The 18,144-nt window shown below is 37.7% G+C and overlaps 1 protein-coding gene across 4 annotated transcripts in view; it reads left to right on the forward strand.

Annotated features, from left to right (window-relative positions):
* The window catches only part of GSAP (gamma-secretase activating protein), a 105,058-nt gene that overhangs the window by 35,256 nt on the left and 51,658 nt on the right, over positions 1 to 18,144 (forward strand). For all 4 annotated transcript variants that reach the window (XM_009243098.3, XM_009243097.3, XM_002818307.5 and 1 more), the window contains exons 8-12: positions 220 to 269; positions 4,150 to 4,254; positions 4,664 to 4,723; positions 6,473 to 6,516; positions 7,414 to 7,499. In XM_009243098.3, coding sequence (XP_009241373.1) covers positions 220 to 269; positions 4,150 to 4,254; positions 4,664 to 4,723; positions 6,473 to 6,516; positions 7,414 to 7,499 — 345 coding nt within the window. The remainder of the gene's footprint in view (positions 1 to 219; positions 270 to 4,149; positions 4,255 to 4,663; positions 4,724 to 6,472; positions 6,517 to 7,413; positions 7,500 to 18,144) is intronic.

Below are 18,144 nucleotides of genomic sequence, written 5' to 3' on the forward strand. Positions count from 1 at the left end.
AGGACTTGAAATTAACCGTAAAGGGAGGATGGAGAAAAATGGCTTTTAAAAAGTTTTTGAGCCTCTGTTGTGAGATTACAGTTTGTGATAGTGTTGTTTTTGTGGCCAGTTGTTCAATCTGCATTGCTTTTATAACAATGTTTTTACAAGAGTTAGGCAAAAATAGTACTCATATATTTCCATAAGGTTAAATTATCTTTCTTTGTTTTTCTTTTAAAGATATTGAACAATTTCGTATCCATGTCGCCCAAGAAGATGGAAATAGAGTGGTAAAGATTTGAAATTCTTTTCTCTTCATAGTTTTTTTTTCCACAAAGGAGTACATTACTAGACTGCTAAAGATAAATTAATGTCATTGATATGTAATGTTTTCTTTATTTGATGACTTTTGAAGTACAGACTTGCTGTTTTAATGTGTGAAATGATACAAATATATATGAAGTTAATTATCCCCTTTTTCTCTACCTCAACCCTCAATCTCAGTATCCTGAGGTAGCTAATAACAGCCTGTGTGTCTTTCCACAGCTTTTATCTTGCTTGTGCAAACCTATGCAAGGTTAGATGCACATATGTGGGGATTCAATTGTTTTTACCAAAGTAGAATCATAATACATATATTTACCTGCTGCTTTTGTGTTTGCTTTTTGCTTAGCAGGTAAAAAGATCAGGAGTATTCCTATGGGTTACTAAAATAGAGATATAACTAATTGGTTATTTACTCTAATTTTTATATGTATGTATATGCATATCATGGGATCATGCCATATATTTATACCATATATACAGTCATACTATGTATCATGCCATATGTGGGTTTCATAGAGTATAATTTTTTTTGCTTATTTTCCACATGTACTTTTTTTTTTTTTTTTACTCTCTTTTGTTCACAACCTGGTATGTATTATACTTTTTTCCACACTAATACTAATCTCCTACCCCCACCTCTGACCCACCCAGGGTTTTATTATTCATTTCTTACTCATTCAGCTTTGTGGAATTACCTACAAGTAAACTAGAATAGCTCCAATTCAGTCTCTTTAGAAGTAGATAATAGTCCCTGGTGCGGATAGACATTCACTAAATTGCCAGTTTTTTGTTTTTGCTTTTGAATTATAAATCATCTGAAACTTTTTTTTCCTATAGCCTTATGTATTGGTACATATATTTCTTTGAGCTAAATCCTCAGGGATGGATTGTTTGATGGGTACATGCGTTTAATAAATTCCAACAGATTTTTCCAGATTGCTTTCCAAAAAAACTTCTAACAATTGACAGTTTTAGAAATAATATTTAAGAGTACATGTTCCCTCAATTCATATCACGAAAAGGTATATTTACCTTTTAAAAAATTGCCAATTGGATGAGTCTAAGTTGATAGCATATTATCTTAGTCTGTATCTCCCTTAATATTAATGCATTTCAGCATCTTCTCCTAAGCTTACTGGCTATTTGATTTGCTTTTTTGAAAATTGTTTAGTTGCATCCTTATCTATTTATCTACTGGCTTGTCTTTTTCTTGATAATTTGTATAGGATCTTAATATGTTATTGATATTAAAAATGATTTTCTTCAATATTTAGTCTGCATCAAAATTGTCTCTGAAGATTTTAACGTTTCTCTGAAGATTTTAAAGTTAAATGAACAAATTGAAACAGAAAATGGAATTTATCAATTGTGTATCGGCTATTGAAAGCCTCAAATCAAGAAGCCTGGCTGGAAAATTGCCAGGAGAAAGTATGTCACTGGAGCTCTGGGCTACCATTGTCCCGCAGGGGTTAAGTGGATGAGAGCACAAGGACAGACAGGGCCAGGAGTCAGAAGAGGGTCAAGCCCAAGAGGAAAGATCAAGGCTGAATCCCAAAGCCAGTGATGAGAATTTAGAAGAGAAATAAATAAGCAAGTTGGGGTCAGGAACTGGGAATGAGCATAGACAGGGGACTGGCTGGTTAGAAGAGGGCTTGAGAGCAAAAAGAGAGAGAGAGGCAGACAGACACACACTGGGAAGAGTGATGGAGGGGACACCTGTCAGCAGCCCAGAAAAGATTCTGCCATTCAGGATGGTGCAGCTTCAGCATTCCTTAATTCACATGTGTTCTTCCAAGAAGTACTTCTGCCTTCATTCTTAAAGGCTTAGATGACAGCTTCACACAGCATAATACCATCTCTATCATGCAGGGATGTTGCAAAGAATATGCAATTCCACATATTCTTTGCAACATCCCTGCATGATAGAGATGGTATTAGGCTTATCCCTATTTTTACAGAGAAGACAGCAACCAAGTCTCACAGAGGTGAGGTGACTCTAGAGAGGAACAAAATTGAGATTTGAACCTGGGTATGCCACAGTCTGACATTCATTTTCTTGTTAGTACATACTTTTACCTGGAACAGTTCTCAGATCTACTCCAACTCAACAAATTTCAGAAAAATGATTGTCCAAGGTTTAGAGACAGACAGGTCCTCTTGGATCTTTTCTCTGGCATCATTTTCCTCTTGTCTAAATATAATGGACAGGGTAAGCAGGAAATAGTCGTTTACAACTCTTTATGCCACATGGTCCCCCTCAAGTTGCAAGTTACCATGGGTGGAGAAATCCCTATTAGGATTAGGGAGGGTTTAGGCATGAATATGGACCATTCTGGTGTTTCCTTTTTTCCTCATTTCTTCTACCCCAACCTGTCTTTATTCTTTACTCATCTATCTCAATGTAGATTACTTTTGCTTAATAAGCATTTTGAGGAAAGTTAATTCTTAACTGCTTCTGTTAAATTATTTTGAGGTCAGCTGATGCACTGAAAGGGCACTGGGAGGATTCCAGGACATGGATTCCAGACCTTGCAGAACTAATTATGCAGCCTAATCTAACTGCTCAGGGCCTCAGTTTTCTTACCTGTTAAGGGGTTGAATTGGATGGTTTCTAGAATCTCCTGATTTTAATGTTCCATAGTTCTGACTTTGTTACTTAGTAAACAAATATTTCAAATTTACTCCTGCACACCTTATTTCATTTTCTGCCTTTGTTTTTTGTTGTTGTTGTTTTTTGTTTTGTTTTGTTTTGTTTTGTTTTTGAGATGGACTCTTGCTCTGTCACCCAGGCTGGAGTGCAGTGGTGGGATCTCGGCTCACTGTAACCTCCGCCTCTTGGGTTCAAGCGATTCTCCTGCTTCAGCCTCCCGATTAGCTGGGATTACAGGCATGCACCACATGCCTGGCTAATTTTTGTATTTTTTTTAGTAGAGATGGGGTTTCACCATGTTAGCCAGGCTGGTCTTGAACTCCTGACCTCAGGTGATCCACCTACCTCGGCCTCCCAAAGTGCTGGGATTACAGGCATGAGCCACCGTGCCTGGCCCATTTTCCACCTTCCAAACAAACATTCCTTGAGCACTGTTACATGCTAGAAACAGTCAATGCATTGGTAATAGAAACATGTTGTAGAAGAGTGCGTACTCACTGGGGGAGGCTTATAGCATTAATTAAAATGTAATTGTCAAAGCAGCGTGCCAATGCACCATAGGAAAACAGGTGAGGATTATACTACATCTCGGGGATGTGAGGGAAGGCTTTGTGTAGAGCACAATGTGTAAGTCAGGTCTTGAAGAATGAGTAGGTAAGTATTGCTGAGAGATGGGCAATATCATCATACTCATCATGGAAGACATAAAGGTGAGAGGCATGCCCAAAGCTGCATGGTTGGTTTATGGCCAAATTGGGGTCATTGCCTACTACTTTCCACTGTCAGGCCTGAGTTTTTCCTTGGCATCACAGCCTCTGTCTTTGGTAGTGGAGGGCTCTTGTCTACAGAGGCTTGACTTAAGAGAGTTAGGTACAGAACAGTAAGTTCCGAATCTTCTATTAATGCAGCTATTGATTTGTGGGAGGTGTGGTGTTGTCTTCAACAGCCTCAGCCTGTCTGCTAAACTAAGAGCAAGAATAAAATCATATATTATACGTGGGAAGAAGAGGAGGCAATGAAATGATGTCTTAAAACATTTCTGGAAAGACTGTGTATACTAGGGGTGGGGAGCTTCTAACAGTGAACTGTGGAAATATTTACATGTATCATAAAGATAAACATGGAAAATAATTATGAATTCCAGATATGTTCTCCTTTAAAAGTTATTCATACTTTTTTTTTTGCATTTTTAGGTGATTAAAAATTCTGGCCATCTCCCAAGAGACAGAATAGCTGAGGATTTCGTTTGGGCTCAGTGGGATATGTCAGAACAGAGATTATACTACTTTGACCTGAAGGTAAAAAACTAGCTCATGGGCACTCCTTTTTTTTTTTCTTTTACAAAAATATTAATTTTTTAAGAGACAGGGTCTTGCTCTCTTGCTGAGGCTGGAGTGCAGTGGTGTGATCATAGCTCACTTCAGCCTTGAACTCCTGGGCTCAAGTGATGCACCTGCCTCAGGCTCCTAAAACATGGATTACAGGCATGAGCCATAGTGCTTGGCCCCATCACTCTTTTTTATAAGAACAATTTGATTTTGACATTATTATTACTGCATTTCACTAATCACTACATTTTCATTGATGGAAATAGTCATGAAGTTTTATTAAACATAATGAAAAGATTTTCATTATTGTTTGCTTCTTGACTGCTTCTTTTTCTTTTTTTCCTGGTTTTTTAATATGCCATTCTGTTTTCTCTTTTAGAAATCAAGGAGTATCTTAAAATGTATCCAGTTTTATGCTGATGAGAGGTATAACTTAATGGTAAGTCCAGAAAATGATCACCCTACAGGAAAGTTTATGATACATTACTCTCTTTTTTTTTTTTTTTTTTTTTTTTTGAGATGGAGTCTCACTTTGTCACACACGCTGGTGTGCAGCGGCGTGATCTCAGCTCACTGCAAGCTCTGCCTCCTGGGTTCACGCCATTCTCCTGCCTCAGCCTCCTGAGTAGCTAGGACTGCAGGCACCCGCCACCACGACCAGCTAATTTTTTTTGTATTTTTTGTAGAGACAGGGCTTCACTGTATTAGCCAGAATGGTCTCGATCTCCTTACCTCATGATCCACCTGCCTCGGCCTCCCCAAGTGCTGGGATTACAGGCATGAGCCACTGCGCCCAGCCGATAGATTACTCTCTTTTAAGAGAATTGTTATCATAAGCAGCGCTTTAGCATTCCTGACGGTTGTGTTAGTCACTCGTATGAGCAAGTAAAATTAGTTCTTGCCACCTCCAGGCTTCCACTCTATAACAAATCCAGTTAATGTAGGTCATTAGAAGAACACACACCAGAAATGTCCAGTAACTGAATGCTTCACATCAAAGAAAAATGTGTAAGTGGGGATTAGTAGAAGGTGTTAGGTTGGCGCAAAAGTAATTGCGGTTTCTAATCATTTAAAAGTAATGGCAAGAACTGCAGTTACTTTTGCACCAACCTAATAAATGATGGGGTCTGTAAGAGATAGCTTTAAGGGGTTACAAGTTATTTGACCCAAAAGGACTTGTGTGGATGGTGGATTTGAGAATAAAGAGACAAGTCAATGAGAGGGTATAGTTTAACCAAAATCTAGCATTACCCCTGAAAAAGCTATTTGGAATGTTAGCATTGTGTTGTATCAGTGGAAAAAAACTTCTAAAAATAGGAAAATTTCAATTTAAGAACTTGAATTTTTAAAAAAAAGATTTAAAAAAAATTAGAATTGTGGTGAAGTGTTCTTAATATCTTTGTGATGAACAATATGGTGTTTTTTTTTGTTGTTGTTTTGTTTTTTTTTAAGACGGAGTCTCACTCTGTTGCCCAGGCTGGAGTGCAGTGGCATGATCTCTCTTCACTGCAACCTCTGCCTCCTGGATTCAAGCAATTCTCCTGCCTCAGCCTCCCTAGTAGCTGGGATTACAGGCACCTGTCACCATGACCAGCTAATTTTTATATTTTAGTAGAGATGGGATTTCACCATGTTGGCCAGGCTGTTCTTGAACTTCTGACCTCAAGCAATCCACCTGCCTTGGCCTCCCAAAGTTCTGGAATTACAGGCATGAGCCACCATGCCGGCCTATTCTTCTTGAGTAGGACTAATGTTGCTATCTAATACAGATTGTTATGCCATTGCAAGAATTGCACTTACCCCTCCTGCCCTCTGCTCTCCTTCTAAAGACACCCAGTCCTTCCTTCCTTACTCAGTCATCTATGTCTTGTAAAAGATGGTTGCTTCCAATTGGCCTATTGTACAACCTGTTTTTGATATTCAAATCTAAGACAAAGTTTGTCAAGCATTAGCCCTTTAAGAAATAAATAAACATCAAGCTCATGATTATATGTAAATTACAGAGTATTTTCAATGGACTTTCTATGCAATGGGTTTGGAGTATAATAACCTCTGAAGACAATGATGGTTAAATATCATTATTAGGCAAGCATAATATTTTTCTGGTTTACTTGGGCTTGCTCTGGTTTTCAGAACTGTCATCACTTACTGTCATTTTGGGTTCATTTTCTTCTGATTTTTTTGACAGTTTGAAGTACCCTTGGACATATCATTAAGCAACTCAGGATTTAAGTAAGTTATTCATAGGTTGTCACTAATTTTTATAGATACTTGTGGGCAAAATGATTATGTTTATTCCTACATTATACTATGCAGATAAAAAGAGAGTTTGATATTCTGTGTGCATCTTTTTTTGTATTCCCATTCTCCATAGCAAATATAAACAACTTTATCAAGCACGAACCCAGGATTTTACATATAAGGTCAATTGTATTGATTTTCTTAGCCGTTTATTTCTGTAGTGCATCTCCATTTATTTTGGTATATGGATATACCCTTCTCCCTGTGATTAAATAGAGGGATTCGATGGGTCAGAGAGCTACATTGAGAATCAAACATCAAAACCCTTTTTGTTGCCATCAAAGAGGATGTCACAGGTCAATCCACTTGTAGCTCAGTTGAATTAATTGTTTTTTTTTTTCTGTTTTCCTTTTTACACAAAAGACAAGGTTTTTTTTCCTTTTCCCACCTATTTTACATGTAGTGGGAACATGAGATGCTTCTGAAAAAATAAGCATAAGGCCATCGATATGTAGAAGACATGAAAATCTTCCTAAATTAGAGTAATGATAATCCTGAACCGTTAAGTATTTCACTAGCTTTATTTCATCATATATGAACATTTAGCTGTGCTTACTTTGAAACTAGTATGTGCATTACTCTATATCAGAAAAGTTATAAAAATGTAAGATGAAAGTAATATTTTTTCCTTGTTGTCAGGCTGATGCCATTTATATACCATGTGTTTTGAAAAAACTACAGAATTTATTAACCAAAAAAAAGTTATCTACTTACATTTCTCAGGAATGTGTTTCTACTTCTGTGGGTATATTATTTAGTGGTTACATCCTTTATGAAGGGATGTATTTTTAAATGCATTCAATAATTTCTCATTCTTTATGTTCTTAGACTTGTCAACTTTGGATGTGATTATCATCAAGACCGAGATAAATTTTCCAAACACCTGACTCTGTGTGTTTTTACCAACCATACAGGTAAACTAGGGTTGTATTTATCAATTTATTCAACCGTACTTGAGTTCTAGACAAAATTTACTCATTGTTTAGCTATATGGAGTCTGAAAATAGAACAGAGCTACATTTTTATGTTGGTGATCATATGGATTGTCATATATCAAATCATCTTCATTAATTTTAAATATACACTGTCTGTATTGAGGAAGCCACAGTTATTCTTAACAGCAGAGTTATTCTTCTAATAGTTATTATTTGTATGGTTCTAACAGAGAAAATGGATTTGTATTTAACCAATCTACATTTTCTCACCTGCTTCATCTTTTAACAAATGGCAAACAGCGATGGCTATGCTTTCTGTGTCAGGCTTACTGATGTGTTTGGTTCTAAACTTATGTACCTGGCTTTAAGAGCCATGCTGCAGCCTACCGATGTAACAATCAGAGCTTGACATAAAGTTATTAATGCGAAATATTTTGTTCCTTAATACCAGTTTTTATAGATAGAAAAAATGGAGAGGGTAAAGAAAAATACCTAAAGATGAGAGAAGCTGAATATGATTACATTCAATAAATCTGATGAAAAACTGCTCATTAACCTTAATAATCGTCTAAATAATCAGCTCTGATAACTACATATAATAGCCATTTTTAATATCCCAACTTTAATGGACACTTACTACTTGAGTTAAGTAGCATTTGGACTAAAATTGTATTCCTTTAAAGCCAAATTATTGTGGGATATTCACCCATTAGGCCAACATTTATTGAGGACTTACTGTTTGCTAGGTGTTGGGGATATGATAAGTAAAACTGCCCTAATCTTTATTAGCGTAAAGATTACTATTTGGCACAGATTTTAGACATTACATAAGTGTACACTTAGTATTTAAATAGAATCATATTATGAATGAGCATTAATAGGAAGTCATGAAAACTTATGATGGACATTTAATAGAAGATATTAGTATCTTCGACCATGTTCTAGTTCAGCCAGTCCATCCTTATTTCTGCCTCCCTCCAAGATATTCCATCCCATTCCATTCTTAGTCCTGAAAATGGCCCCCTTTCCCACTTCACTCCTGCATAATCCATTCCCCTTTTTCCTGTCCATCCCAGGTATCCCTCAGCTGTACTCATCCCTTCATACAGCAGTCCTAGGGAGCTCAAGGAGGTGGTATTTCAGTAGAGACTTGAAGGATATGTATGAACTAAGACCATGTCACTGAAGTAGAGTAAGTGAGAGAGAGAAAGCTGGAGAGGTAGGCAGGGGTCAGGCTATGTGGGACCTTGTGGATCATGGGAGGATTTTAGACTTTATCTTAAGAGTGATGAGAAGTCATTGAAGGGTATTTTTTGTTACTATAGAATTTATTTTGAGAATGCGCAAGGTCACTGTAAAGTTCAAAAATATAATCAACATCCATTTACCTTTTACTGATACAATCATATCATTTACAGTATTTGCTTTATCATTCTCACTATATATATATGTATCATTTTATTTTTTGACCAAGTCCATTCAAAAATAGGTTGCAGACATCATAACACCTAACCAGTAGATAATTCAGTACACACCTCCTTTGATTAAGGACATTCTTCTACATAATCTGTTCACTTATTACTGAAATAAATTAATCACATTAATCAATAAACTTTATTTTCTATTCAAATTTTCATAATTTCTAGAAAAATGTCATGTATGTGTATATATAAATAAATATGTATGTATATAACTTTTAAAGTCAGGATTCCATCAAGATTCATGCATTACATTTGGCCGTTTAAATCTTCATAGTCTGTTAATGTGCAACAATTCTCATGTCCTACTCCCTGCCTTTCTTTTCTTTTCATTGACATATTGAAAAGTCCAGGCCATTTGTCTTGTAGAATGATCCACATTCTGGATTTATCCAATTGTTTACTTACATAGGCATTTAACTTTTTCCTCTATACATTTCCTGTAAATTGGAAGCTACACACAACTGAGTAAAGGCACAGTTAGACATAAGCTAAGCATTTTTAGTGAGAATACTTCACAGATGATGTTGTGAACTTCATTTTTATCAGATCAGGAGGCCTATAATGTCAGAATATCCTACTGTTAGTGATGCTAAGTCTGGTCATTTGGTTAAGTGGTAACCACTGTATGTCTCCCTTGTGAGGGCACATTTTAACCTCTGAATTAGTAATTTATAGGATGGTACTTTGTCACCACGTGACTATTCTATTCTCAGCTTTTCACCTGTCAGTTTTAGGATTCACTGATACTCCTTCACTGAAGCATCTGTGCAGGCAGTAACATGATTAGATACATATTTTCAAAAGATCACTGTGGCTGCTGTATGGAGGATGGATTGGGCCGGGTACGGTGGCTCACGTCTGTAATCCCAGAACTTTGGGAGGCCAAGGTGGCCAGATCACCTGAAGTCAGGAGTTTGAGAGCAGCCTGGCCAACATGGCGAAACCCCGTCTCTAGTAAAAATACAAAAAAATTAGCTGGGTGAGTTGGCACGTGCCTGTAGTCCCAGCTACTCAGGAGGCTGAGGCAGGAGAATCGCTTGAACCCAAGAGGCGGAGGTTGCAGTGAGCTGAGGTCACACCACTGCACTCCAGCATGGGCAATAGAGTGAGACTCCGTCTTAAAAAAAAAAAGAAAGAAAAAAGATGGAGGATGGATTGGAGGAGGCAAGAGAAAAAGTGGGAAGATGAGCAGTTAAGTCTAGTCCTATGTTTGAAATAAGGGTGAACTAGGATGGGCAGTACAGGTGGAAGGAACTAAATGGGTTTGGGATGCATTTTGGAGATGAAATTAAGATAATTTGCTATAAATTAGAGGAATGGTTCTCAGGTTTCTGGCATCAGCAAATGAGTGAACAGTAGTGTCGTTTACTGAGGTTATAGGGGTTTTGGTGGAGCTTAGGAAGATTGTGAGTTTTGTTTTAGACATGTTGACTAAAAGATCTGGAGCTTAGAAGAGGGATCAAGACTGGCAATGAATAAATGTGGAAGTTGTTAGAATACAGCTGGCATTTGAAGCCATAGGAGGGAGTATTTGGTCAGGAGGGAGGACACTTACGAATAAGATCTGGGAACATAAATATATAAAGGTTAGGTGGAACATCCAAAGGAAAAGGAAAAAAAAATGTCTGGAGAGAGAGAAAGGGAATACCAAAACAAGTATGGTATTGTAGTAGCTGAAGGCACAGGGTAGTTTCACAAAGAAATGACTGAATAGGTAGTGAGAGGTGGAGTCCACTGTGTCGAGTAGCATGAAGATTACTGTGAGCTGTTTGTGTTGTGGAATTGAGGTGAAATCTTGACTCTGCTGGGTTAAGTGGCATATGGGAATTGAAAAAAGTCATAGCAGCATGTGTAGACATGACAGAGGCAGCAGCTGGAAAGGGAAATAGGATTTAGGGAATATTTTAAGACAGTACAGACTCTAGGATGTTCGAATGCTCACAGCATATATTGAGTGGAGAGGAAACAGGACAATACATAGCAGAGAGGATAACTGGTATAGTGAATTTGCTTAGAAGGTGGGATGGGATCTGGAGCTCACATGGAGGGAGCAGGGTGGGTTCTTCCCTGGTACTTTGCTTTATTTATTTATTTATTTATTTATTTATTTATTTATTTATTTATGAATGAGATGGAGTCCTGCTCTGCTCTGTTGCCTAGGCTGGAGTGCAATGGAGCGATCTCAGCTCACTGCAACCTCCGCCTCCCGGGTTCAAGAGATTCTCTTGCCTCAGCCTTCCGAGTAGCTGGGATTACATGCACACATCACCATGCCTGGCTAATTTTTTTTGGATTTTTAGTGGAGACGGGGTTTCGCCATGTTGGCCACGCTGGTCTCGAACTCCTGACCTCAGATGATCCACCCATCTCGGCTCCCCAAAGTGCTGGGATTACAGGTGTGAGCCACCGCACTTGGCCCCTGGTACTTTGCTTTAAATCTATTGGATATGAACAATCATTTTGGCTTTAATCCGGTGCAGCTTTTTATTCCTTTTTCTATTTCCACAGGAATTTCTCGTGACCATTACTAGCTGTAAGTTATAAATGGGGCTAGTTATGACATATTTAATAAAATGTTAGGTTTATCTGACATAAATTGTGGAAGAGTCTGTTTTTCCCCTTCTCGGCAGTGTGTGGAAGGGTAGAAAATAAGCTTCACTCTTCACAATCAGCTGTGAAAAAATAAAAAAAAACCTGTTTCAAATGAGATGCTTCCAGATTTAAGATGAAACAAGCCAGAGAAGCAACCTTTTGTTTTCTGACTAAGAAATTGTTCATGTGTTTCCTATATTACTCTTCAAAAGTGTTTTTTTTTTACCTTTGTTGTTAAACAAAATCTATTCCAGCAAAATAGGATAGGAGAAGGAAGCAAAGAGTCTAATCTAAATGTGACTCCCTCTATAGTAGAAAGCTGAATTCTTCACTGGCATGGAGGCCAGAAACTGTGGTTCATGAAAGGAATGCTGATGGACTTAGGCCCTTATACAAACTTATTTCAACTATTTACATTAATGATGATGATATAATAATATTTGACATTTTGCTATCACATTTTGGTCATCAGAAGCTATTTTGTCCTTTCAGCATTACTTTTTATACTCTTGAAAACATTTGTCCTGAATTTCCCAGCACTAAGAAATAAAGATGGCTGTCTTCCAAGGAACTAGATGTTACAATCTGGGTGATGGGCGTGCTCATGAGATTGGTGGTGGGCAAAAGTGCTGCTGCCACTGCTGCTGTCAGGCTGCTTGTGTATTATTTGACATGAGTTTATATATATTTTTCTAATAAAAAGGATAAATCAGACTTTCTAAGCATTGAAAGCGTATTTTACTGTTTCCCTACCTAATAGTCAACTCTGAAGCTGTAGTGCTCTTGTGTGTTCTAAGTCAGTGGCTGTAATTCTTGTGCACCACCTATTGGGAGGGTAGTGAGTAGGGAAGTGTGTAAATTCTCCTTCCTATTCATATAACTGCAAGAGTTGCTCTTCACAAGTTCCCGATTAGGCCTATGTTTTAGCACTTTATAGAGCCTTTTAATAATTGCTCCAATAACATAATTTCCCTTGGAAAACTTTGTCCACAGTAGTTTTCATTGTCCAAATGGTTTCCCCAAGGCTAGCCAATGTTGAGATATTATCTTCATCATTGATGAATTTCATTAAACATCTCTGGATACACCCTTAAGAGCATGCTTCCCCAGCTTGTAAATAGCAGCAAGACTGTTATGGAATAATAACACCAGCTAACCTTTATAGCCAGATATAACTTCTTTGCAACTAACAATCTAACAATAACAATCTCTTTATACACAATATCTTATCTAATTATCTCACAAGAACCCTATGAAATAAGTTCTATATTTTCTTTATTTACAGATAAGGAAACTGAGGCTTAGATAATTTAATTAACTTGTCTGAGGCAATAGACTTAGTAAGCCAGAAGCAGGATTCACATCCAAATCTGCCGATTTCAAAAGTGGTTCTCAATCTGGGTTCACGTTAGAATCATTTAGTGAGCTTTAAAAATTACAAATGCCTGCGTCTCACCCCCCCAGAGATTCTGACTTAATTCTTCTGAGGTGGAACCTGGGCATCTGTGATCCCAAGTAAGTTTAATGTGCTGTCAGGGTTAAGAACCAGTGCTCTAGAGCTGTGTTGTCCAATATGGTAGCCAATAGCCACATGTGGCTATTTGAATTTACATTAATTAAAATTAAAGAAAAAAATCCAGGGCTGAGTAGAAGCAGCTAATGTGAGCCACTCTCACAGGGAAGTGTAAATGCCACTCTCACAGGGAAGGGGCAAGTAAATGCAGCACCTTCAACTGAATCATCCAGATGTTCACATTGGGACTAATCCAGGAAACAACTTGACCCATGGAGAATGGCGAAAAGCAAGGCAGGATGACAGCCCACCTAGGAGTGACACAGAGCCAGGGGAACTTCCACCACCCAGTGAAGTGGTGAGTAAATGCACAACTCCAGGAACCCATGCTAGACTAAGAAGATAAGAGAGAAGATCCAAATAAACACAATTAGAAATGACAAATGGGATGTTATCACTGGCCTCACAGAAATAAAAATAATCATCAGAAACTACTAAGAACACCTCTATGTACACCAACTAGAAAACCTAGAAGAGACAGATAAATCCCTGGACACATACAGCCTCCCAAGTCTGAACCAGGAAGAAAGTGATTCCCTGAACAGACCAATAATAAGCTCCCAAATTGAATCAGTAATACATAACCTACCAACCGAAAAAAGCTCAGGATCTGATGGATTCACAACTGAATTCTACCAGATGTACAAAGAAAAGCTGGTACCATTCCTACTGAAACGCTTTCAAAAAATTGAGGAGGATGGACTCTTCCCCAGTTCATTCTATGGAGCCAGCATCATCCTGATATTGAAAACCTGTCAGAGACATAAGAACAAAAGAAAACTTCAGGCCAGTATCCTTGATGAACACTGATGCAAAAATCATCAAAATACATGGAAACCAAATCCAATAACATGTCAAAAAGCTAATATACCACAGTCAAGTAGGTTTCATCCCTGGGAGGCAAGGTTGGCTCAACATATGCAATTCAAAAAATGTGATTCATCACATAAACAGAATTAAAGACAAAAACCACGTTTATCTCAATAGATGCAGAAATGGCTTTCGATAAAACTCAATACCCCTTCATGTTAAAAACTCTCAATAAACTAGGTATTGAAGGAAAACTTCAAAATAATAGCCATCTACGACAAACCCATAGCCAACATCATACTGAATGGGCAAAAGCTGGTAGCATTTCCCTTGAAAACTGGCACAGGGCAAGGATGTCCTCTCTCACCACTCCTATCCAACATGGTATTGGAAGTCCTAGCCAGAGCAATCAGGCAAGACAGCATCCCAAATAGGAAGAGAGGAAGTCAGCCTATCCCTGTTTGCATATGGCATGATTCTGTAGAAAACCCCATAGTCAGCCCAAAAGCTCCTTCAACTGATAAACAACTTCAGCAAACTTTCAGGATACAAAATCAATGTACAGAAATCTCTAGCATTTCTTTACACCAACAAGAGCAAAGTCAAGAGCCAAATCGGAAAGGCAATCCCATTCACAATTGCCACAGAAAGAATAAAATACATAGGAATACAGCTAACCAGGGAGGGGAAGTTAAAGATGTCTACAATGAGAATTACAAAACATTGCTCAAAGAAATCAAAAGTTACAAAGAAATGGAAAAACATGCTCATGGATAGGAAGAATCAATATCATTAAAATGGCCGTACTGCCCAAAGCAGTGTACAGATTCAATGCTATTCCTATCAAACTGTCAATATTCTTCACAGAACTAGAAAAAACTGTCTTAAAATTCACATGGAACCAAAAAAGCCTGAGCAGCCAAGGTACACCTAAGCAAAAAGAACAAAGCTGGAGGTATCATGTTACCCAACTTCAAACTATACTACAGGGCTACAGTAACCAAAACAGTATGGTACTGTTACCAAAACAGGCACATAGACCAATAGAATGGAATAGCGAACCCAGAAATAAGGCTGCACACCTATGACTATCTGATCTTCAACAAAGCTGACAAAAGCAATGGGGAAAAGACTCCCTACTCAATAAATGGTGTTGGGATAACTGGCTAGCCATATATAGAAATTGAAACTGGAATCCTTCCTTACAACATATACAAAAATCAACTCAAGATGGATTAAAGACTTAAATGTAAAACCCAAAATTTATAAAAATTCTGGAAGAAAACCTAGGCAATACCATCCTAGACATAGGAATGGGCAAATATTTCATGACAAAGACATCAAAAGTAATCACAAAGAAGCAAAAATTGACAAATGGGATCGAATTAAACAAAAGCTTCTGCACAGCAAAAGAAACTAATAGAGTAAACCAAATGACCTACAGAATTGGGAGAAAATATTTGCAAACTATGTATCTGACAAAGGCCTAGTATCCAGCATCTACAAGGTACTTAAATTTATAAGACAAAAACAACTCCATTAAAAAGTGAGCAAAGGACATGAGCAGATACTTTACAAAATAAGACATGTGGCCAGCAAGCATGTGAAAAACTCAGTATCACTGAGGATTAGAGAAATGCAAATAGAGATTACAATGAGATACCATCTCATGCCTGTCAGAATGGCTATTATTAAAAAGTAAAAAAAAAAAAAACGACAAAAAAACCCCACAGTTGCTGGCAAGGTTGCAGAGAAAAGGGAAGACTTATACACTGTTGATGAGAGTGTAAATTAGTTCTACCATTGTGGAAAGCAGTATGATGATTACTCAAAGGCTAACAGCAGAACTACCATTGTACCCAGCAATCTGATTACTGGGTATATACCTAGAGGAATAAAAATCATTCTACCATAAACACATACGTATGCAAATGTCAATTGCAGCGTGATTCACGATAGCAAAGACATGTAATCAACCTAAATGCCCATCAGTGACAGATTGGATAAAGAAAATGTGGTACATACATACCATGGAATACTGTGCAGCTATAAAAAAGAATGAGATCATGTCTTTTGTGGGAACATGGATGGAGATGGAGGCTATTATCCTTAGCAAACTAACGCAGGAACGGTAAAACGAAATACCTCATGTTCTCACTTATAGGTAGGAGCTAAATGATGAGAACTCATGAACACAAGGGAACAACAGACACTGGGGTCTTCTTGAGGGTGGAGGGTGCGAGGAGGTAGCGGAGCAGAAAAAATAACTATTGAGTACCAGGCTTAATAGCTGGGTGATGAAATTATCTGTAAAAATAAACCCCTGTGATGAGTTTACCTATATAACAAACCTTCACATGTACCCCTGAACTGAAAATAGAAGTTAAAAAAAAATCCTGTAATCCCAGCTCTTTGGGAGGCCAAAGTAGGAAGATCACATGAGCCCAGGAGTTCAAGACCACCCTGGGCAACATAGGCTCCATCTCTTAAAAAAATAAAATAATTAGCCAGGCACGCCTGTAGTCCCAGCTATTTGGAAGGCTGAAGTGGGAGGATTGCTTGAGCCTGGGAGGTCAAGGCTACAGTGAGCCATGTTTGCGCCACTGCCCTCCAGCCTGGGCAACAGAGTGAGACTCTGTCTCAAATAAATAGTGCTTCAGTCATACTATCCACATTTTGAGTGTTCCATGACTACATGTGGCTAGTTGCCACCATATTGGACTATACAGGTGTGTAACATTTCCATTGTCAAAGACAGTTTCTGTTGGATAGCTTCACAGAGCCTGTGTACATACCATTTCAACTTGCTGTGTCTTTTTTTCCCTTTGGGATTGGGTGGGGCAACTAAGCATGACCTAACAATTTGGAAATATTTGCTTATAAGTTCTGGATATGGTTCTCAGAATATGTAATTAGGTACATTTATTCTACATCTCACTTTTTTTCAAAATGAGAAAAAAAAAACTTTCTCTAAAGGATGGAGTGCAGATAATTTGCTAGAATGGAGGTTGTGATCTGTGTTGCTGTCATGTTCATTTCCCAGGATAGAATCCTAAAAGAATTACTGGGTGAACAGGTATGAATATATTTAATCCTCTGTGAAAGAATTTTTCTGAGATATTGTGTTAGTTGACTCATTCACTACTATTTGAGAATTGTGTAAGAAGCACATGCTCCCTTGACAGTATTTCATTATCATTTAAAAAACTACTTCTAAAGGAAAATTATGGTGCCTTCTTTTAATTTTCATTTATTACTAGAGAGTCTAAAGTCTGTCTTTTTTTTAAGCAATTTCATGTTCCTTGTGATTATAGTATATAAAAGAATGGATAAACAAGTAGTTTTTTGCTGATAATGTTTACTGTATGAAAGCAGTCCAAGTGGTATATGAGACTTTTGTAACTCTTATTATTTTGTTTATACTTTAGGGATAGATTACTTTTATTCTCAGTGAGTCGTGAGTCAGCTGTAATTGTAAAGAAAAGTTGTTATTGTGTGCTCAGTAACCATAACAGTCATTTTACATCTAATAGAATTGTTACCATGTTATCTGATGAAGTTATTCTTTTTTACTATTTTGTGTTTAAGGTAATTGCAATAAAGTGTACTGCTGACAATACTTTGCAGTGTTAAATGTCATTAAAAAGTCACAATTGATAAATATTATAACAGAATGCTTATAAATGTCCTTGAATAGCCCTCTTAGGGGAAACTGACTTTTTTTCTACCATGATTCTTTGATAAAGAAACTAATGAAGGAAAGTAGAGGAAACATTAAAATCCACTGAAGTAGAGTAGCGATTGAATTCACACAGCTAGTTAACATTAGCTCTGGGGCTAGAACTCAGGTTTCCTGACTCCTTGTCAAGTTACTTTCTACCTGTCAATCTCCTATTTCAGTTAATCACATAAATGATAGACATACCTGTTTAAGCATACTGTCGTCAATTGTATGTAGGTCACTGATGGACATTAGTCCATACAGCAGCAGCTGCTAGAGATAATGTACAGTTTCACGCATTGAGAGAGGTGGGGAAAGCTGAGGGTGTTCTGGAGTGATGGGGTAAGTGAAGGGGGTCAAAACTCACCTGGAAAGGCCACTCTATGCCAAGAGCTCTCCTTTGGCCTTGGGCCAATGCCTTCAGTGACTCAGTTATGGATGGATATG

This window comes from Pongo abelii, chromosome 6, assembly GCF_028885655.2.
Source record: "Pongo abelii isolate AG06213 chromosome 6, NHGRI_mPonAbe1-v2.0_pri, whole genome shotgun sequence".
Taxonomy (NCBI): domain Eukaryota; kingdom Metazoa; phylum Chordata; class Mammalia; order Primates; family Hominidae; genus Pongo; species Pongo abelii.